Consider the following 22,792-nt stretch of genomic DNA (forward strand, 5'->3'; position numbering starts at 1 on the left):
GTCTGATTCAGTCTAAGACTCTAGAATATATGTGAATTAAAGGGTCGCGAAAAGCAGGATTGCGTTTTTTCAACAAACAAAAAAACAAACAAAAAAAAATTATTCCTGGCTTTTTCATACGTGTTTTTAGTGACTTTGATAATACGTGAACAACAGTAGATCGTTCATTTTACGATTTAGTATTCGTCTAAAACTTTGGCAGAAAAAGGTTTTAAATAAAACTACAAACGCGGAATTTGTTCGGGGTGAGTCATCTCGCTCCGGCTGTGCGCCTCGCCAATCTCTGTCCGTCTCTCAGTAAACTCTGCTGGGCACCGCTGCGCGTCAAAACATTGCGTCTCTGCAGGACTTGCCAGGGCCGGAGAGCGGAGGAAATTTGCCTGGGGAAGGAATGCGAAAGAGCTTCTAGGATTGGCACCGCCAGCAAGAAAACGAGGAACTGCGACATTTTTTTAGGCTACGTGGAGAGACGTGTTTTTACTCCTCTCAAAGGTACGTATAATTTTTCCCACTGTAGTGGTGGTGCATTTTTGTTACGCACTGTTTTTATGTCTCTGTTTGCGGCTTATTCAGGAAGCGATCTGGTCATTCACAATTTTCCTCATTAAGGTGTCTTCTACTTTAGGCAACATTTGCGGTTACGTTTCAAGTCAAGTTTCGCATATTGCATAAGTATGAGCAGCTGATGCAGTTTCCTCATGGAGGGGATGCTGACATATTCGCTGCCTTGGAGCTACTGTATTTGTCTGTTTGTTGTTGTTGTTGTTTTGTTTTTTAGAAAATAAAAACTCATGCTGACTCCCCTGCACGTAGCTCCACCATACTTGCACGTCAGCGGGATCGATGCGGGTGATCATATAATCAGGTCATGTGATTGCTGACGGCAGTCACCTGTCAGAATCCTTGCGGATTGTTTTCAGAGGCAGCAGTGTGTGTGCGTGTGATCGTACTTGTGTTCATGACAGTGTTTGTGCGTGTATGCGTGTGCATGTGTGTGTGAGGTGAGGCATCCCCGCCATCTGTGGTGGCTGAAGTTCTGCCCCAGATAAAGTGCGCCACTTCCTGTGACCTGATTCACACCAGTAATTACACATTTATACTGTAAACTAACCAGGGCTGCATGTCTTTAATCCGTGCGTAACTCCACAAGATGAGATTTCTCTCTGACATTATCTGTCAGTGCCCACATCCAGGAGGACATGCTTCATTTTTAACCCCTGTATGGACTTTGTTTACCCTGTAAATCTAATATTTTCCACTTACACATTAAATCAGGTATGTATTTTGCACAAAGGAGCAAAAATATGGATTTAAAGAACATATTTTATTAGTTTTGTATTAGGTTGATTGTGTTATCGACTTACTCTGATAATAAACTTAATCATTGCACGTGGACTTACCTTTTCTGAATTCTGTAGCTGTAGATTTCAAAGCAGAAATCCCTTACATTATATCATATTAGATTAGATTATATCATATTAGATTAGATTATATCATATTAGATCAGATTAGATTAGTTCTCTAAATCAAGAGCAGGTACATCATTCATATATATTATTTAAACTAGTGATGCACCAATAAATCGGCCCCTATTTCCTTAATTTACGGTAATCAGCCGATATTTCCATGTGAAGCCGATCTTATCCACCTCAGCAAAGTTCTAAAACTTATTCATCTTTATCTCTCTTTTGACCACCAGGCCATGTCTGCACATTTTTCTTTTAACAATAGTCACCCCTCTGTTGCCAACTCAGTGACTTTCGTGACATTTCAGACAGAAAAGAAAATTGGTATCAGCCGAAATCGGAATCAATGGGTCAGATCGGTAATCAGCGATCGTCCAGAAAACTGCAATCGGTGCACCCCTAATTTAAACCACTCACACAGTACACAAAAAAAGCACATCTGCTTTCAGTTGGAAGGCTTTAAGTGTTATAATAACAACGTTTTGGTATTTAACAGGCTCAGAATGTATTTAAATCCAACCTTTTATGTGCAAAACCCCACAACAGATTTCACACTGTTATTAAAGGCAAAGTTAAAGCATAAATGTAAATTAACCAATAAATGTATTTCTCTGTAGCTTCAAAATCTTGCTTCGGCTTTAAATTAGGTCATCAAGTACCGTGTGTGACTCATTTATGTAGTAAGTCAGAAGTTCACATATATATTTGGCATCCTGCGACCGAGGTAGCGTTTCCTTATTTTCTTTTTTGTGACATAATAAGAAGCCGGGAAAGAGCCGTGTCCAATTTTACTGCTGATTTCAGTAAGACATGCAGGGAAACTGTAGTATTCGTATCTTATCAGGTCTGAGAACTACTGCTATATAAATGAATAGACAGGGGCGTAGATATGGTGAGATGTTTTTTAAGAAGTTAAGTTAAATTGAATAAAGTCCTTAGAAGTGTATTTAGGCGGTCAGCGGTGATCTATTTCCATTGCAGCGCATGCAGGCAGATTGCCAGCGATCATGTGAGCGAGGGGTCGATGTTAGAAGATCGAAGACGAGCTGAAGGCCCTGAAAGGTGATCTCTTACAGACAGGGCTTGTGTGCACAAACTAAAGTTGCACAAGTCTGTGTCTAACACATCTGCTGCTCAGCCACTCCCAAAACGCTGTCAAATTACTCAAACACAAGTCATTTCAACAAGTTACGAGCCGTTTTCTTCTGTCTGTCAGAAAGCGTGGAGCCTAAAGCAAGCATCACACCGCAAAATGATGCATAAGGAGGAGTGGAAACAGGAGCGTACCCTTCATCAGTGAGATTTGATACGAGTCGGGAGTGGAGTCGGTGATGTCATGCTGCCGCTGCGCGCTGCCGGTCTGGCTGTAACCGTGAATTGAAAGTGGGATGAAAAGCACATCATGTGCACAAATTGTGTCAGAACGGCGTAGGATGGGCAGCTTATGGAGGACTCAGCAGATTTGCCCTCAATCTTTTTCTTCTGTTTGTGATCACGGTCAAAAGCAGCAGCATCTGCAGCAGCATCGGTGCATTACGTAACCCTCTTTGTTGCCGTTGTGTGTGTGCATGGGGGTTTGGGGGAGGGGGGCTCCTTTCTGGTTAGTGGGACTCGTGGCATGTAGCCCTTTCTGTGATGACACCCAGAAATGACCAGAACGCTGACCTCAAACAACCTGCCGCAGGACGGATGAATCGACAGAGAGGCAGCAGAGAAAAATAATGAATATGCAAACAGGCTGAGAGGCACAGAGATGGATGAAGTGAAGGCAGAGGCAGGCTGACTGAGAATGATGCAGAAGGTTGCACACACTGAAATGACTTTGGATATCTTGATTCTTCACCCCGTCAGGATCCCTGCGAGCTGCAGGTCATCTGATCATTTATGCAATTTGTTTTTCTGTCGGAGTTTGTTTCTGTTGTGTCGTGTAGTTCAGGACAGCTCAGGCGGACTGTTTGCGTCAGCACTTTGAAGCGCATCGACATGGCAACAAACAGTGCTGCTTTGCAAAATATGTTTTAACTCACCTAAAAGATTGGAGTGCTCTCTGTTTTTTTTTTTTTGGGGGGGGGGGGTTGGAAACTGATGGGGTTTGTTTGAAAAGCCTTAAACAACATTTTATTCAAGCTAAAACTGGTTAAAGACTTTTTTCTATCTGCGTGTCTACGTTGTTTCTTTAAGATCTTTTACCTAATATTCAACATACTTTGTTTGTGGAAGTCCTTTTACATCATAAACTAGTCGTATGAAAACTTTTAGATGGAAAACTGTGATAGTCAGAGCCAGCCTAAGGTAGAATCAAACTCTGCAATGGCTCAAAGCCCCCAAGAGGAGTTTTTTTTTTTTTTTTGTAGATATTACTTTTTGACAAGAGCAACGGTTCTATGCATCCCAAGAAAAACAACAATTTCATAGTATGCTAACAGAGTTTGCTTTGTACAGAGGATCTGAACCCTTGGCTATTGAGAAACGACTGCTTATTAGAGGTGTGGGTTCTGTAAAAGTTTTAAACGATTTGTATTTGATGTTACCCAATCGCCAACGTTTGACCGTGACGTAAGTATCGCCTCAACTCGATGAAGCTTACCAGAAATCGCATGCGCTGTCAACAACCCCACAGGGAGTCGGGGCAGAGCGTCTTTGCCAGCAATAAAATGTCTGGAAGAAGTTACAAAACCATCTCTCTAAAAACAAGACTCCACCAATCTGCTGCCAGCCGCAGTCTTCAAGCGGCGGGAAATCAAAACCGCTGTCACCCTGGAGAGCGGCCGAGCGGCATAGATCGGCGTCTGAGCTGCGGAGTGCTCTGTGCGTTCACCCAGGAGGCCGGGGCAGCTTCATGGAAACTGAAGGCCTTTTGTGACTCCAGCTTTTGGCAACGCGAAAATAAATATTACTTCATTTTACCAAAGATCTTGTGAACAAGTCAGCGAGAGAGTTAAAATATGTTCACATAAAATGAAATTGCAATCTAGTGAAGCAACAGTTTGGAGAAAGAAAAAGCTTTATCAGAAATGTAACTCTTATAGCCGCCGTGAAACAACAAGGTAGGAGGATCATGGTTCGGGTTTGGCTCCCCTTGTTTGGGTTGGACTCGGCTATTTTTATCCACTCAGTACACAAACTCTGAGACATATTTGATCTTAAAAGGAGGAAACTAACACAACACAGTTGAAGATGTGGGGGTTTTTCAAATGGCTCGCCACCCAGGGTGCCTTTCAGTCAGTGGGCAACAAGAGTATTCAGAACAGATTTCATTCATAATTGCAGCACACTTTCGAAAAGTTTCAGGACACTGTCGGAGACTAAAACTTGTGGTTGGCATCTGATGTTCTAGTTTTCTATTTGGTGATAAGTTTAAGTGGTATTTTCCCGTGATTTTGGAATCTGGATTATTTTTTATGATTTACAGTTCAAGATCAAAGCTACTTAGTGAATTTATCAGCAAAGAGAATAGAGATTATTTTAAACAGATGTTGATTAGAAGACCTTCATTCTATTTGTGAAGACACAAAAAGCATGTTTTCCAGTAGTTTTAGGCTTTAGGACCGCGTCAGATTGAGGCGAGCTTGGGAACTTGGCTGAATCATTGTGCGTTGATCACAGGTTCTATAAAGCAGTCTTGGTTAATTTAACCTTTAGTCTCGCAGTGAAAACAAACAAAAACAGCCTTCTAGTGCTCATCCAGGGCACAATTCATGCAAGATTCATCAATGTTGTGAATGTGTAGCTAAAAACAGCTAACCAGAAAAGTAATTTGACCAGTTATGCAATAGTAATTATGCAAGTATAGCATTGTTGTTCATGTGTGTGAAATAGCAGGAGGTTGGGACCAATCATCAACAAGACGTGAGTTTGATCCGAACCGACTCACAGACTGGATGACTTACTTCATGAATCGGGTCATGAGACAGAACTGAACCATTAAGCACGCGTCATTTCTAAGCCTAGAGAAAAGCTGAGTCACTTAGAATGACCGAACCAAAGTGACAGCTTGAATACCAAATGGATATTAGAGTATCTTAAAACAAACAATGCAGAGTCGAAGATGTTTTGAATGAAGGAATCGTCTTAAATTGATCGAATCAGACGTTCAGAGCTGATTTTCAGCAGAAATGTGGCATGTAAGCAGAGGTTTACATGCTCAAAGCTCTCATACATGGACCAAATTCCTGAGTAAACAAAAATCTAATTACTTTTTTTTTTTTACTTCTGTGTACATTTGAAAGAATTTGAAGTCATTTTGTGAACGCTACTCACAAATTCTAAGATTTCTGGTTGATTTGGAGCGTCATAAGCTAAAACCCCATTTTATTTTATAATGGATAAAAAAATCACACACTTTAAACCTTAAAATAGGGATGACAAGACATTTTAGTTTGCAGGAGAAAGTCAGCTCCGTCTCTCAACCCTTCTTAAGTTGCTTAATCACTTGCTATCACTTCCTCTGTATGGATTCGGAGACTATAAGGTTTCCTCCCAACCTGCTGACACACACTAACTCCTGACTACGGCTATCAGGGAGCCATTTTCTTCTAAAACTCCAGTGTATTTCTACATATGCATGAGCCTCCGGAGGATATGCGATGTGCAGCACAGTGATGCAGTCATGGTGGTAAATACAGTAATGTCCCTCAAGGGAGCATTACACTATCATGATGAACTTGAGGTCAACATACTCACACATACCAGCTGTAACATCGTCTTGCAGTTGTAATTGATTGCCGCAGCGTTTGAAAAAATATTTATACCCCTCAGATATATTAATATTTCACGCTTTAATGTATTTTATTGGGATTTAATGTGATGAACTAATTCAAACTAAAACGTAGTTGTGAAGTGGAAAGAAAAAAAAACAGAAATTATTAGAAATATGTTAATAATGTCTGAACTTTGACTTGTCCATTCTCACACATCCTCACGTTATCTTCTCCACCCCAGTCTTGAGTTTTTTGTTTTTTGTTTTCTTTTTGCATGGCCTGTATTTAGCTTAGATCAACTCCGACCAGCTTTTCTGCCCCTGCTGAAGAAAGGAATCTCCGAGGCATGATGCTGCCAACACCGTGTTCCTCTGTGGAGGTGGTTGTCATCTGAGGTGTTGTGGAGGTTAAAAATGAAAAAGTTTGTTGTAAAGTGACAAAATGTGAAATACGTCAAAGGGTAGGAATACTTTTGAAAAGCATCGTGCATCAAATTATTTAATTTCACTCCAAGTGTAAAAAGTGCAGCGACTCGTCGCAAAGGAAGAAGATTAAGTTCGGCTAGAGCGGCTGAAACTTAGACGGGTAGGTTGAGTTGACTGCTCATCTACTTTGTGCAATTGTTCTTTATTCTTACGTTCATTGAAAGCATCCATTGCATCTACTCAGACTCCCTGAGGGCCTAAAGTGAAATCTATGAATATATCTGCGTCGCTTTTATGCAGCTTAATACACAAAGTGCAAACTGCATATTTTTACATTTAACACATTATATAACTTACTGTACGTGACAGCATGTTGAGTCATTTTTATCTGATCTTGGAGGACAAGATGCTTACATTTGTTGTGTGTGTGTGTGCGTGTGTGTGTGCGTGTGTGTGTGTGTGTGTGTGTGTGAAGGGTCAGCTATGACAACTGTAACGTGTCTTTGTGCCCTGATCCTACGCTGTTGGCATCGAGTCAGAGGAGAGAAAACAAGGGTACGTCTCAGTGCTTTATTTATTTATCTGCTGCAGTCCTTCCCATCAGCCTTTATCAGCCTCCATCAGGCTCTAAAAACAATCATGCCGCAGCGCAGGCCCCCGCTCCTCTTGTTTGTCCTGTGCTCACCCAGGCCTCTGGCTTCCAATCAGTATTTTATGAGCTTTTCCAGATGCTTCTGTAAACGCAGACGGGAGGGAGAGGAGACAGAGTATTGAAATGATGTATGCTCTTTCTTTATTTAGACTTTGTGGAAATATATGTGGACATTTCTGAAAGGGGGGGGAAAAAAGATGGATTATATTTGTGATTCATAGACTGAGAGCCAAAGACGCCAAGTTACTGTTGCGCTGCTTGATGTGAAGCTCGGCCCACTGCACGGTTTCTCCAACAGGTCCTCAGATTATACGCCTGACCCACGGGACGGCTTCCCATGCCGACTTGTTAATCTTCTAAGCAGCAAGTATGTTAAAGGGTCGATCCCTTTGGATATCATGAAGGCAGCAGAGCACGATCCTTGCAGTTGTGCTGGGATAAGCAGATTATAGCTGCAGCCTTGCAGACTTTAACACAGAATGTGAAGTAGGAGCGTCGCTTTGCCTCGGTTTGCATCAGGGCTGCATGCTGTAGTTTGCAGTGGCAGCTTTGCACAAAAAGCTGAAATACCTTATGACTTTCTGCCGCTAGCTGCAGGATATGTTGATAAACTTATAGGTTATCAACATACAAAACAGAGCCGGTCTGTCAATGTCCAAAATGGCCAAAAGGTGATGCAGCGAAAGCATGAAACGATTCTTTGATTGGTACTTGAAGAAAATCCAGGGCTGTTGCGTGGGTAAACTCAGTTTGCCGATAATAACTGCAGAGGGCCTGCAGGGATCCGCAGCGCAGGTGGGAGAATCTGTTGACAGGACAAGTATCAGTTATGCAGTTCACAGATCTGGAAAGAGGCACCATTGGCAATAAACACAGGTTGTCAAAATCCATTGAGGAGACGCAGCCGGCAGGTGAAAGACGGAGTTCTGGTCAGATCAGAACAAAACGAACCTTTCGGTTTACTTGTTAAATCAAAAACTTAACACTGCAAACCTCCCTCCACGCTCTATCCCCATGCAGTTTGTAGGTTTTTCTTAAACTCCAGCTGTGTAAGGCGCTGCTTGCAACTCTGTTTTCATCCAGGTGTCGTTCAGCCGCTCTGCTTTCTCCTCCCAGGTGTTTACCTCCCGACCCACCGCCCACCACGGCCCTCACCTGTGTGTTGCGGTGCTTCCCCTGTGAGCCGACCTGGGCCGGCAGTCCGTTTTTGCACCGCCCGCCAACACCGCCCATGGTCAGGATGACGCGCTCCAAGACGTTCCAGGCGTACCTGCCGAGCTGCCACCGGACGTACAGCTGCATCCACTGCCGAGCTCACCTGGCCAACCACGACGAGCTCATCTCCAAGGTAACCGGGGGAAGCTGTCACACCATCGCTGCCTCTAAGCCACAGAATCATTCAATCATTTTTGTCAAAGAGGACTTATTACTCTAAATTCATATTTTGCACACTTTTATGGGTCTCTGCTGCTTCTAAAAAAAACAACCCAACCGTTTTTTTGGCGACTGGAAATGAGCCGTTTCAGAATCCTTCCGATTGTTAAGTCGCATTCGATGGTAACTGCGTCATTACTTAGCGACTGTAGCTGAGCTCAGCCCGTCACCTAGCAACCCAAGAGGAGCTACAGCAGGTTTGGTTAGCTGACCAAACTTACCATCCCGAAAGCTCTTGCTTCATTCTTGTTGGTTGTGCAGGAGGCTCTACTTTCGCTTTTCAAAGATGCACTGTTGTGTAATTGTGCATCCGTTTGTCTCCATTTTCACATGCGAGTGTAAACGCCGAGATGGGAGGGGGCGTGGCCAGCAGCAGTTTATTTGGATTTAAAGTGGCAAGAGTCAGTAAAGTAGCTCATTCTGAAAGCAGCTCAAAATGGGCAGAACTGAGCAGACTGAAATCTTACTATCTAAGAATAATTTGTACAAAAAATGTAATAAACATGTTTTGTGTAGCTCATAAACCTCTCCTAATCTGTTCAAGGAAGATATTTCTCCCACAGCAGAGAGCTTTCAGAGTACCTTTAGTTTAGATCCCATAAAAATAATTACATTTGGGGGAAAAATATCAAGGACTTAAAAAGCAAATGAGGAATTACAAAACTAAACAGCAGGTTAATCCACCTGTAGGCTTGTATTATCCACCGCCGCGCCGCTGCACATGGATGGATTATGCCATAAACTGGAGAGTGAACTGGATTACGGCTGCAGTTGCACGTTTTTATACGCAATCATGAAGACACGCTCACCTGTGTTCAGAGGCTTTTTTGCTGAGCTGCACTAAATGCAGCAGTTTAATAAGCCTCTTCAACAGCAGCTTTTGGTTTTTGCAGCGAACATATGCCTCTGGTGAAACACCTGCCATCACTTATGATTAACTGAATGTTTTTCTCCAAAACGTAAATCCCTTAGACCCTCGTTTTAGGAGCTCTTTCAACTTAAAAGCAGATTTGCTTCATCTTGTCAACTATTGTCTCCGCAGTCGTTCCAGGGCAGCCAGGGCAGAGCTTACCTGTTCAACTCAGTGTGAGTGCCGATCTAAAATCTCATCTCACAACATCTGAAGGATTTACTGAGAACTTGTTGTGCTTGCGCTGAGATTTAAAAAACTTTTTCCGCTCTGCCTGTGCTCGTTTCTGCCCCTCAGGGTGAACGTTGGGTGTGGCCCTGCAGAGGAGAGAGTTCTGCTGACAGGCCTGCATGCTGTGGCGGATATCTACTGTGAGAACTGCAAGACCACTCTGGGCTGGAAATATGTGAGTGTCCTTGGCTGTCTCCAAGTCTAAGTTTAGAGGAGGGGGAGAGTTGTTCTTGTAGCATAACCTGATTTTATTTGGACCCTTCATATTTTTGGACTGTGCTTCTCAGAGGGTCACTGCAGCAGCTCAGCTCCAAACTGACAGATGGAGGTCAGATGATTCTTCTAGGTACCTTGTGATTAATTTTTTTTACATACATTTTCTGGATTAAGGTTGGTTCGGCATGAGGAGAGTTTCCACTTCTTGTTTTATTTGCTGTTTCAGATCATTTCCTGGTTGTTTTAAATTAGATTTTTTTTAATACTTTGTAGAACCACCTTTCCTCTTTAATCACAACTGTTTCCAGCAGGTTTGCACATCTGGAAACCAAACTTTGTGTCCAATATTTTAAATCTACCAGATCAAATGGAGAGTTTCTATGAACCTTTATTTTCAAGCCACAGATTCTGAATGACTTCAGGTTTGGACTTTGACTGGGCCATTCCAGCTCATCGTACTTTCCACTGAAACTCTGGCTGTGTGTTTAGGTTTGTTGTCCATCTCCTGTCTCTAGTCTTTTGCAGCTTCCCCTTCTCTGCTGAAGAAAACCCTCTCAGCAGCATGGTGGTGCTGCCACCACCGTGTTTCACCTTGCAGAACGTTAATTCAAAATGATGTGCAGAATAGTTTTCTACACATAGAGCGCTGCATGTAAACTAAAGAGTTTGATTTTGGTTTGATGTGATCATGTCCTCTACCTGATTTGTGGCAAACTGAAAATCTGGTGTTCTTTCAACAACGATTTCTTCTTGACCAGAAGAGATGTGAGGAATGTTTGAATGTTAGCTGTGTTGTCAACAATTTGTCTTAACCGAACAACAGAAAACCGTCATCAAGCATCATGTTGCGGTATCCAGGAACAAGGATAGGCCAGAAAACTTGCTACATAGAAGCCAAGGTCCGAAGAAAAAGTTTAAAAGATTTTCAGAAGAAGAACCTGGAAGCTTCGAACAACAAGAAGAATTAGCTTCTTTAGAAGCAAAGCATATCAAAATGAGCAATTGTTTCAAAACCTTTGCTTAACCATTCTTACAGGGATAAATGCCTATGTGAAAGCTTGCTTCAGATAGACTTAAGTTTATTACAGGACCAGTAAACTGACGTAGTTCTCATTATATAATTATAAATTTTAAGAAAAACCACAGCAACTATTAGCCCAGACAGTTTTGTAACAAAAGCAACTACTTCTCTTATTATTGACCAAAATTAATCAACAAAGTCCCGTTTAAATTAAAGCAGGTCGACCTGTTAATATTCAGATGCAGGTAGTTCAAGCTTCGTGAAATTAAGATACAATGCAACACAACAGACTACCTTATAACACCAAATTATTAACTGGTTAAGTCCTGCAGCAGCCTCTATTTTAATACTATCCAACCCTGAACATTGCTGTCTGTATTCAGAGTGAAGTTTGTGTTTAAGCTGAGATGTTAAAACATGTATTTACTGAGTGCGGGAGTTATTTCGGTCTTCTGTGAGTGAGCTGAACAGGATCCACTAATGTTAGCCTTTTTCATACATCAGCAGAGCTAAGTATGTGTAGCTGTCGTCAGCAAACCTTTTTAACATGCAAGAGAGAGTTTAGACTATAGTGCATGCGACTGTTTCCTTAAAGGGTTAAAACACACAGCGTCCTTCTTGTTTGACTCCTCACAGGGCCTCATTGATCACACACACCAACCCCCTACTGCAACAGTCACAGAACAAGTATAAACTCAATTCCACTTTCTTTCTTATGGCCTAAAAATAAACATTTTCCTTATGACCCTGTTAAACACTGGCTGAACCGACAGCCAGTAAAAGTAGCTTCTCTTCTCAGAAGTTTCTATTCCTGTCAGGACCCACCAAAAGTCCCGCAGTCTAAATGTGGTTCTGCAGAAGTTGAAAGAGGTTTGACCCACTGCTCTCCTGCGAGCAGAAATCTGAGAATATGCCTCTGCAGCTCAAAAACCAAACCAGTCAAAGACAAAACAAAAAAACAAATGGCTCGCTCCGCAACATCTGCATCCTCCTCCTCCGTGACACACCTGTAGGAGACTTACAGAGAGTGAATGTGTTTGGAGGTTGTTAAGTGACGCAAAGCAGAAGCTTGATGGCTTCCAGTTTCATCAAGATGAACTTTTTCTTAAAATTATGGCAACACCCCAAAATGTTAAGAGTCTGTTCCGTTTTCATATTTTCACTTTTTGTAGAACAAAAAGACGAGCCGTAGAAGCCACTTCACAAGCACGAACTCACACCGCCCATCATTTTGTACTCATCCACCTTTTAATATGAAACATAAGTCAGTGCAACCAATTGCCTTGAGTACAAAGCAATAAATATTCAATAAGTTTGTGCAGGAAAACTAACACTGCACAATGCACTGAACACATTCTCTCCAAAGTGAAACACGGCGGTGGCAGCATAATGCATTGGGGATGCTTCTCTTCAGCAGAGGCAGATAAACTGGTCAGAGTTGACGGGGAGGAGGATGGAGCAGTACAATCCTAGAAGAAAACCTGCTGGAAGCTGGAAAAGATTTGACACTGAAACAGAAATGACACTAAACATCCAGCCAGAGGGACAACAGGCTGGCTTAGGTCCAACCAGATTCATGTGTTAAAATGGCCCAGTCAAAGTCCGCACCTAAATCCCACTGGGAATTAGTGGCCATGCTTAAAAAATGGCTGTTTGCCAATCCTCTCCATCAGATCTGTGGGCCCATTTGAAGCTGCATACAAGTTTTTATTTTTGAAGACAATGTTTGCATTATATTTCTTCCAGTTCATAGTTACAACGTTCACGACTCTATATTGCTTTTGTCACACAGGAACACAATAAAATACTTTGACATTTCTGGTTGTAATTTGACTAAATATGGGAAAATCCACAAGGTATGAATCTTTCTGCATTTCTTGCACATTTCTGAGCTGCTCTCCTGGGAGGAATACGTGTTTCAGCCTGCAGAGATGCAGCAGCAGCATTCACAGTGATCATTTTTTTAAACCTGCGGGCCTTTGGTTTTGGCAGATTACTTGGAGTTAGAAAAACCCTGTTGTCAACGTGATGTATGACGATTCTCTTCAGTCGGAGCGCTCCTGTATTTAAGCATACGTTGTTTTCATGCAAGCGTCTCCCGCAGGCAAAATCTGCCAAAGCTCAGTTAAGGCTACGTTCACACATCAGGTAAATACAACCCAAGTCTGCCCTTTTCTTTTTTGCCCAAAAGTGATCCATATTCAACTTTTTCACAGCAAGTGAGCAGTTCAATTCCACTCTTTCACCCCCAAAACATACGATCTACGCCACTTCCACGTGTCGTACTAATTCGGATACACATCTGATCGTTTTCAAAGCGTCTGCAGTCTGAGCAGTCTTGTCTCTTTTCATCCGTCCTTTATGTCAGGTGCAGGAGACGTGGATCATAATTCTGCACCAGAAGATGTAAGCAATGACTGAAAATATTATTTTGAAATTATGAATGAAGTCCATGACAAATCACAATCACACCACTCCTATTTCCGACTACGCATTCATTATTACCTCCATGAACAATACATATGCTGCTGTGTGCCGTCAGCATTCTCCTTCTGCGCATGCGGGTTGTTTTGGGGACGTAAACCATTCACACGGACGCTTGGTTGGTTTTACATTTAATTAGTAGTGTGAACGACCGTGCGGAAAAACAAAAAAGTATTTCAGCTCAAAACTGATCGTCAAGACCTGCTGTGTGAACGTAGCCTAAAACTTTCTTGCTGTTTTGATTGCTAACTGATGTGATTGTACCTTCTGAATGAGACGCCACGTCTCCTTTCCCGCTCCCTCCAGGAACATGCTTTCGAGAGCAGTCAGAAGTACAAAGAGGGCAAGTTCATCATCGAGTTGGCCCACATGATCAAGGACAACGGCTGGGACTGAGGGGCGAACAGCTGCGTGACGACCACGTCGGATGGGAGGGAGGCAGGGGGTCGTGGGGGTGATTGTGTGCGGTGGGTGAGTGTGTGACTTTGGTTTGGCTGATTTACCATTAACCTCTGTAACTTACTGCCCATCCACACACCTCTTGATGTACACACACGCGTCACGTGCGGTAACACACACCGAGGTCCCAGACATCCCAGTTTGACAGGAGGACAGACTAGCAGGACTAGGTGACTGGCCAGCGATCGGCAAGACGCTACGTTTTGGTTTTGGTTTTATAAAACACAAGCGCTGAAAAGCAGCTCCGCGAAACGTTCCCTCTGCTGTGTTGATTATTCTACCTTTGTCTAAAAAGAAAGTAGCGCCTGCCAGGCGTCCAGTGGGCTCAGTCCAGTGGCAGCTCGCTTTGGTTTTGGTTGAAGAGCTGATCACTGGGTCCCCAACATGAATGAGACCTAAGATGATTATAGCAACTGATTGGGGCTGTGCCATCTGGGCCTGATGAGATCCGACCCCGAATGGGCCTGAACACAAGGGCTTTTAAAGGGTTCTGTGTGCAGAGATTACCACCCACTTGGCTGTTCCTTAAAAAAAAACAAAAAACGTGGAAAATCTAGATCCAGGTGTTGCTGCTTTCATGGCTTCTGACTGGTATCCCTTCAATGCCTCGCCACTGATGCAGGCCAGGACGAAACGAGAAGGTAAACGGATGCAGACGGACAGCCACCTGCTATCTCTGAAAGCTCACAGGAATGTGTCCTCAAAGCAGCAAAAAGCAGCTCCTCTGGCTTTTGTTCTTGCTTAAAAAAAAAAAACATAAAGAGATGTACCGATCCTCCCGTGTTTGATGTCTTGCATCTGCGGATGCAGCAATGCGTCCGCTGTTGCCGTTGGGTCATATAGAGTTACGTACCGGGACGGCAAATCTGTCTGGGAGTCCCAAAGGTTTGTGAACACTGTGAGCGTCTCTGCCGTTGTAGGGCAAAGAGCAAAGGTGATGCGGCTCTGCAGGGTTTGTAGTAATCTGTCATTGACGTGCCCCCCCCCTTCCCCTCTGCTGTCATGCAAACAGTGAGTAAAGTCACTAGTTCATGACTAACGTAAAATGAAAAGTATGGAGTTTTATTGCAATGGTACATGACCACAAAGGCACTCGGATCTCTGAGTAGAAACTACCGACGTTAGGTTTTCTTTCTGTCTGGGATCAGTGCTGTGAAACTGCGGTTACTCTGATCTGTTGTCCTGACAAAAACATAGGGCAACGTAAATACGCAATGTACTTGACTCGCTCGTACAGTGGCCCTCAGAAGATCACACACACCTCCTAAAATGTCGGGTTTTTGTGATGTGAAACAAATTTCAAAAAATATCTAGAAATGCTTCCAGCTTTAATCTTAAACACACCCAGGAACAATTCAACTGGAAAACAAGCGAATGGATTAGGAAAAAATATTTAAAAAATAATGCCACAGCTTTAGTTCTAGACTCAGTTAACCTTAACCCTGAAGTAAATCAGCCCCAGGTCATAATGCTGCCACCACCATGTGTTCTTTTGGTGATGCAGTGTTGGTTTTTGGAGTTTTGATCAACATTTAGGTTTTGATTTTATCTGACTGTAACACATAATAATGCAAGGTTTTAAAATATGTTCTCATTTAAAACCTGCCTCATCGCTGTATTCATCTTGGTTTCAGTGGGTTTTGGAGAAATACTCAGTTTTCTGTGCCATGAACATTTTTAATAGTGTGGATTATTTTGTCCCCTTTTTCTGAGGTCCCACTGATGCTTTCAAAATGTCTGCAAACACGACTTCATAAATTGAGATCAGGAAAATGCACATTTGTTTTTCAGTTGAATTGTAGATGCTGCATGCTAAAATAAACGTGGAGCAAGTTTTACGATCATTTATTTTTTATCTGATTTTGTTTTTCAATCCCAAATCCCCGGAAATTTGGTAGGAGTGTGTGCTACTTCTAACATCCACTGTACTTCTTTTCTGCTACTCACTTGTCTATTGGTCGACTTTAGTGGGTTACATTTGAGCTCCCGTCTCTTTGGTGCATCATTTCTAACTTTTCTTTGCTAAGGCCAGGATCCTACTAAATCTGCTGCGTACGTATTGTTATCTGATGGAAAGGGAGAACATTTACGGCAGCTGGATCCGCGTGCATGATATAAAACTGACTAGTTTTGTGTCCTCATCACATTTCTCGTGAAAAGAGCATTGTGTGTTGCAGTGAAATCCTGTGCTGTAATACAAAATCTAATCAGTTTCATTTCGTCCGTTTGGGCTGCGAAATCGATTCGCGGGCAGGTAAGATCTTGATCCCGGTTTGGAAACGTAAAGAAACGAGTTCCTCTGCTCCGTTTGTCGCGAACACGAGCGTCCCGTCGACGCTGCTCCAGATGTCGCCCTTTAACTAGTGAGCGCTCGCCGGCTCCAGCTGAACCCAAACTGTTGAGTCTGATCGGTAACTCGCAGCAGCTGGGGGTCAAGCTGGAGGCTGCGACTATAAATCCAGCACAACCAAAGAACCCACCCATCAACAATAAATTGACCAAACAAAAGATTTAACTTTGCTTGGACAACATGTTGCAAAACAGGAGGGTGTGTATTTAGTTGAAAGCCAAGTTTTTGGTGGATAGCCTTTCTCTGTTATATATGTACTGCATTTTGATTTTGTAAAAAGATCTTAATATATGCATATATTCTATTTACTCTATTCATCATGAAGATTTCCGTTCATGCCGACCTTTGTGTTACGGATTGTAAATAGTGTTAATGTATCGTGTTTTATCTGTGATCCACATGATAATGAATGAATATGATTTAGGTCACGTTACGCTTTCTCTCGACCGGTACCCCACATTGGCTGTATGATACTGCTTTTTTACTGAAAATGTTTCGATTTTAATGTCTTTTGTAAAAGGAGGATGCTGATGTTGACTATATCATTGGATCTTCATCTAATAAAATGCACCTTAATATCTGCACGGGGAATAGTGCTTATTTGGGTGTTTTGCTTCTTCATTTTCAATATTGATGGGGGTTTCTTATCACCACTTCATTATGCTGGAGAACCAAAACGCAGACAGGAGGCAGACAGGCCGTAAAGCAATAAAAGTATTAAAAGATAACTTTACAGAATAGGCTGACAAACTTAAGGTGAGTCAAAGGATCCAGGTTGTATCCGAAGAAGAGACAAGGAACAGGTGAATGTGCAGCCGTAAAAGGAAAAAAGGTAACTTACAAACTAAAACCGTCCATCGAAACATCCATCTCACGATGGAGATGATACGTCTTGTTTTTTCCAGGAAAATATCGCCTTACACGATCCCACTCCCTATACTTAAAAACTGACCTAAAACAATTGTAGGGGGGAAATAAACAGGCTTTCCAAAAATTCAGCATTACATAATCAACTAAACAGTCATTTTTCTTTACTTCTCTGTTCATTTTCTATTTCTGTTTCTACAAACTGTTACTATATTCGGACCGGAGCACAGCAGTGTTTTTATCCTCGACGCTGTTTGCATCTTTAGCGCCAAAGCCATCAGGGGAGCGACGCGTGTGATGTTTCCTGTGAGAACCCGGTCATGCGTGTTTGCGGAGGAGGCTCCAGTGTGTGCTTAAAGAGGCACACCTGTTATGCCATGTACTAATCAAGATCCCCGCTGCGCGTACTTCATTTCCCTGCCGCCTCCTCCTCTTTCACGCCTTTTCTTCTTTCCGTCTTTCATTATCAGCTGCTTTTCAATCCTGCCCTCTCCTTTCTCGCTATAGATTTGTTTTCAGTGAGCCTCCTGATTTGATTTTCCTGTCCAACTCGGAAAACCCGCTACAGAATCTCATTGCAGCAGCAGACTGCCGTGTTTGGACTGAGCCACGTCTCTTAGCAACACTGTCTCTCTTTATTTCCCTTCCCAAAACCGGAGCAGTGGAGGAGCCAGTGTCATGCACTGTCTGGGTCTTTCTCGCTGATTGACCCGACCGCCTCTCAGCGCCGATGTCTATTTTAACGTCTGTCCTTCTTTGATGGCCAAAGTAGGGCAGCGGCTGGCCGCCTGGATTACTGAACATGTGTAATGATTACATTTGATGCAGGGCAGCGGGGAATATGACCACCTCTGTCCCATGGGCAAAATGTAATTTCTAACCTAGATTTCACAGATGTTACGCTGCCATCACATTATTTAAATGTGATGGCAACAACAAAAACACCAAATCACATTTGGGTCATGGTGCGTTCAGCATTTTCTTTTTCATCCCATGACCTCATTCTCAGGATTGTTGAAACTAAACGCAATTTGAGTTTTTCACTGTTGAGACAGACGAGTCGGATGTTTTCCTGAATGTATACCCTCCTCCATCACGTAACGTGTGAATGCTAGCATGCTAATTAGCTTTAGCATGTTAGCTTCACCAAAATCAACTGGCGATTTCAGAAATGTCATAACGTTTTCTGTCTTTGCTGAGGCCTCATTTCTTTAAATGTTTTTATTTAAGTCTCTTTTTTTTCAATTAGACTTTTAGCCACAGATCAGAATGAAACTCGACTCAAATAATCTCTTTCTGGAGACAAGCCAGAGATTTTCATCTTTAGCCATAACCTTTAAATTGACCAAACAAAAATAAGCTTCACAAAGCAAGATGGCCAGGAACAGTTTTTAAAGTTGTCCACACTCCGATACGTAACTGTTGTATCATTGCTGTTCTTTCACTGTGATACTGTTTGGTGTCTTTAAATGCAATCGATTGTCAGCAGAATGCCACAGAAACCCCAAAAGACTCCAATAACTTACAGTGTGATCATCCATTATGGACGCCTAAAACCACAGACCGACACTTCAGGGTGCTGCAGAGGGAAAACACACAATACCATGCAACAATACCAGCTACTAGACCTGTTATGATGCCTCTGTCCCTGATTAATTGCTTTAATTAACTTTTCCAGATGCATTGTGCAAACAGCCTAATTATTTTCCTTGGGGTCTGTTTACAGATCACAAGAACACAAACATCCTCTCAGCTTTTCAACGGAGGGCAACTTCTATTTAAAATGACGATGAAAAACGACAGTACAGATAGGTTACAGTAGGTATTGGAAATCAACGAGGAGCCTTTTCCTTTTGACCGGCGACACCTGCTGTTTTTGTTTACTTGGGCAGAAGTGCCCACAGGGCCCTCAGTGGATAGAGAAGGTTGCTTTCTTTTCCTCCTCACGCTGTGACCTCATATCTGTGTCAGCCATTCAATCCGAGGCCAGAGTACAATGAGCCGGCCGGCACAAAAACATTGGTTCAAAGAGCTACAGTGAGGCCGGCCTGAGTGATGACACTTGCTGTTCAAAGGACCGGCTGTCTGGTTAGGATAAATAAAACCCCACCAAACAGCAGGAGTGATCAGACACTTACATCCTGCGTCCACTCAGCCAGTTGACAGTCGCACTGGAAAGATGACGCTTCGGCTCTTTGGAGATTTTTTTTTTCCTCTCTGCTTTCTTGCGAATCGGATCATGCTGTGGAAGGTTTTCTTCTCTAAGAAACGCGTCAGGACTCTGGGTCCCCTGCTGCACTCTGCAGTGACGATTTGTTTGTTAGTTCTCATGCAAATCCCTCCTCAACCCTCTTGTGACTCAGCTGTTTTTCTTCTGCTTCAATACCTCGCAGCTTTATAATCAGCTGTGAGATGCAGAGGTAAAAGTCCTGTGAGTTTCAGCTCAACGGACAGCACAAACCAAAGCAAATCTACAAACATTCAAAGCATCCTCCCAGTAAGCCGTGACCTAAGAAATGACTTTTGATTCTTATGATTCATTGAGTCAACATCTGACAGATGACTAAGTATTATCAAAGAAAATATTAAATCCGATGCAAATGAAAGGAAAATTTGATGACTATTTGCTTCTCTGTAGAAGAGATATACACCAGAGTATCGTCTGCATAGCAGCGATGCACATCGTCTCCAAAACATGGTCAAAATGTGCTGAAGTGGAAGTAGATGTAATGGAACAACTCAAGACACTAAAACAGAACCTTGTAGCACAACGTGATCAAAACAAGTGGAAGAAACTCCACTTAGGTGGACTAAAAAAAAAAGCAATTCAAATATGAGGAAAATCAGTCTGAAGCAGAACCCGGTGCATCCACCCACTATTCCATCAAGCCTAACAACAGCGGACCAGAAGAGTCGCCTTCTTGTCAAACGTTTCCTGGATCGCAAAAACAGCTGCAGGAAGAATTTTATGTCAGCTGGAAGGTAAAAGCATGTATTTTTAGAAAGCAGCACTTAAGCCCACCCTGTGCTGCGGTACGTGATCACGAGGCGGGTACTCTGTTGTGACAAGCCTCTGGAGGTCAGTAGGACGCTTTGGCACAAAGGAAACTGGCAGGTGGGTTTTGTCACAGAAACCTTCTCAATGCACTTTGGCTAATCAGAGGAATAAAATGTTTTGTGGTTTTCTTCTGCTGTGCTGCCTGCACAGTGAAAGGGTTCACTGACCTCCTTTGTTTCTCAGTAAAAACACAACTATAATCTACAATGAAGGCCAAGAATATATATATTTTGTTTGCATTTTCTTCCAAGAAGTCGGATTTTCTCATAAGCCTGACTGCAGATTGAGTTCGATTTAAAAGATAGCAAAACAAATAAATAAATCTAGCTGCTTTGGAGCAGAAAATGCACCATTTAGGTCTGGATCAAAACTTAAACCTGGATAACTCAACTCTTTGGCAAAAATGATTCAGATTACGCTACTGTGTTTGTGTTATAGCCCCCTGACTCAAGTCTTTTGCGTTTCTCGGTTGCAGCAGAAGTAGAGTATTCCCACAACATGATGCTGCCACCACCATGTTTTAGCCACACAGGATTTTGCATGTAGGCCAAAACGCAACATTTTGGTTTCATTTGAATAAAACACTTTATTCCTCAGGTTTGCTGCATCCTACTCCCTATGGCTCATGGAAAACTGCGAACAGGAACTCTTTTGGCCTCCCCCAACAACGAATTATGTTTTGGCACCTGCAGGTCCACAAGCGTAACCATGGGGCCTGTTGGCTGCTTCACTGATGATTAATCCCGATGTCCTGCCTGTCAGTTTAGATGGATGACAGTGATTTAGCAGCTTTGCAGTTGTGTCACACTATTTATAGAATGATGAACTAAACTGTGCTCTTTGAGAGTTTCCATAAACTTCTTCACAACTTCCTCTCTGATCTGCCCGACATGTTTCTTGGTCTTTATGATGCCGTTTGTTACTTCATGAGCCCCTGGAAAAAAAATAAATAAATAAATCATCCAACACCTTGACGTAAAAGGTGGGTTATACAACATCCTCGAACAATCAGGTGAGTTGTGAAGGCAATAACCTGGACTAGATTAAAGATATATGCAACATTTTTGAAAGCTTTGTGTTGGTCTGTCAAATAAAATCTTAATAAAATCCAATAAAATACATTGAAGCTTGAGGTGAAAAAGTTCTAAGGAATCTGGATACTTTTTTTTTTCAGCATTCTTTATTGGATCTGTGTCGAGACTCTCACTGCTGCCAGGAGACCTGCTGTAAGGACGCTGAGCTCCGGACTGCAGAGGCTATAAATAGTTGAGGCTCTGCCTTCCTTGCAGGCAACACCCAGCACATTCTGCCTGCGACAGGACAGCAGCACGGAGGGAAACGTCACCGATCCGCTCCGTACACTCTACCTCCTCTCTCAGCAGAAAGGGAAAAAATAAAAAATGTTCGATTGAAGAACAGGTCCTTATATTTGGAATAATGTGGAGCAACCGTTAATTGGCGAGAGGATTTTTAAAACGAGCTTGCACACTCAGAGAGTTTTCCTCACCAATGCCAATTCCTCCTGCTTGCTTTTTGTGGCACTTCTTGCAAGCAGAGTCCTTGCATCTCACTAAATGTTTTTACAACTAAAGTTAGAAATTAAACAGTCTTACTGACTTCTTTCCTTGTCTTCAGTGAAACATTTAAAAAAAATACTAGGGTTTCCTCTTTTCTTCATGTTTATAGTTCGTCTGGAAAGTAGTCACAGGGTTTCGTTTTACAGCCTTATCCTAAATTGTATTTAGTTAATCTCAAAAATGCTACCAACAAATACCCCATTGTGGTTTGTTTATTATTTTTTTTACAGATGTATTAAAAATAGAAAGCATTTGCGTAAATATTCAAGCCTTTGCCATGAAGCTCTAACAATTTCTGCTGCTCTGAATGTCCCAATGAGCAAAGTCAGCAGTCTTCCTAATAACTTTGTAGGCCCGGGGAGTCAAACTCATTTTGGGCCATAATATCAAACACCTGAATGTTCTTAAAGGGCCGGTTGTGCCAGAATGTATTGATAAAACCCATTAAATTGCTAAAAATATTAATAGTTTCACCATTCAATAAGTGTTTCTTGAAATAAAATATTTAGCATTTTTTCCACACTGTTCAGTCCATTCAGGATTTAGAGATTTTTTTTATTAGGATTCAAAACCAGATTTCGCAGCGCTAATTTAGGAACAATTCTAAACACTTTTTACGATATTTGCACTAATGTGTGATGTTAAGTGTGACTTTTTATTCATCGTATCGGTCACAGATAACTTGACATGAAGTAAGGCTGAAGCGGCCGTCACTCAAACCCAAAGTTTCACCAATTTTGAAGAGAAAATGTCAGTAAAATGAAAAAGAATTTGGGAATCTGTTGATTTTGTGTGAATTATTGTGGATCTGTGGAAAAACTGGAGGGTCTTATTGATGTAATTTGGAGTCTAGAAAGCCACATAAGCTACAGCGGGTCAGATTTGACCCATGCGACGTCGGCAACAACATCACATTTCCATCTTAATCCGTTTTCCGTCTTT

At 42.3% G+C, this 22,792-nt stretch overlaps 1 protein-coding gene across 2 annotated transcripts; it reads left to right on the plus strand.

Annotated features, from left to right (window-relative positions):
- Positions 1-285: 285 nt before the first annotated feature.
- On the plus strand, positions 286-16,930 carry ypel2b (yippee-like 2b). Of its 2 annotated transcripts, XM_016677407.1 has the most exons (6): positions 286-492; positions 7,067-7,146; positions 8,360-8,591; positions 9,720-9,763; positions 9,885-9,993; positions 13,846-16,930. In XM_016677407.1, exons 3-6 carry the CDS (start codon positions 8,475-8,477, stop codon positions 13,933-13,935), a joined length of 360 nt encoding a protein of 119 aa, XP_016532893.1. In that variant the 5' UTR covers positions 286-492; positions 7,067-7,146; positions 8,360-8,474; the 3' UTR covers positions 13,936-16,930. The 2 variants fall into 2 exon arrangements, with proteins under 2 accessions (XP_016532893.1, XP_007564218.1); XM_007564156.2 differs by lacking the exon at positions 7,067-7,146 and having other exon boundaries at positions 410-492.
- The last annotated feature ends 5,862 nt before the right edge of the window (positions 16,931-22,792 follow it).

The sequence above is a fragment of the Poecilia formosa genome, unplaced genomic scaffold, assembly GCF_000485575.1.
Source record: "Poecilia formosa unplaced genomic scaffold, Poecilia_formosa-5.1.2 Scaffold155, whole genome shotgun sequence".
Classification (NCBI taxonomy): domain Eukaryota; kingdom Metazoa; phylum Chordata; class Actinopteri; order Cyprinodontiformes; family Poeciliidae; genus Poecilia; species Poecilia formosa.

Coding starts and splice junctions, on each gene's coding strand:
- ypel2b (XM_016677407.1), top strand. CDS start 8,475: ATGGTCAGGATGACGCGCTCCAAGACGTTCCAGGCGTACCTGCCGAGC. Junction 8,592..9,719: donor ACGACGAGCTCATCTCCAAG/GTAACCGGGGGA, acceptor TTGTCTCCGCAG/TCGTTCCAGGGCAGCCAGGG. Junction 9,764..9,884: donor GCTTACCTGTTCAACTCAGT/GTGAGTGCCGAT, acceptor TCTGCCCCTCAG/GGTGAACGTTGGGTGTGGCC.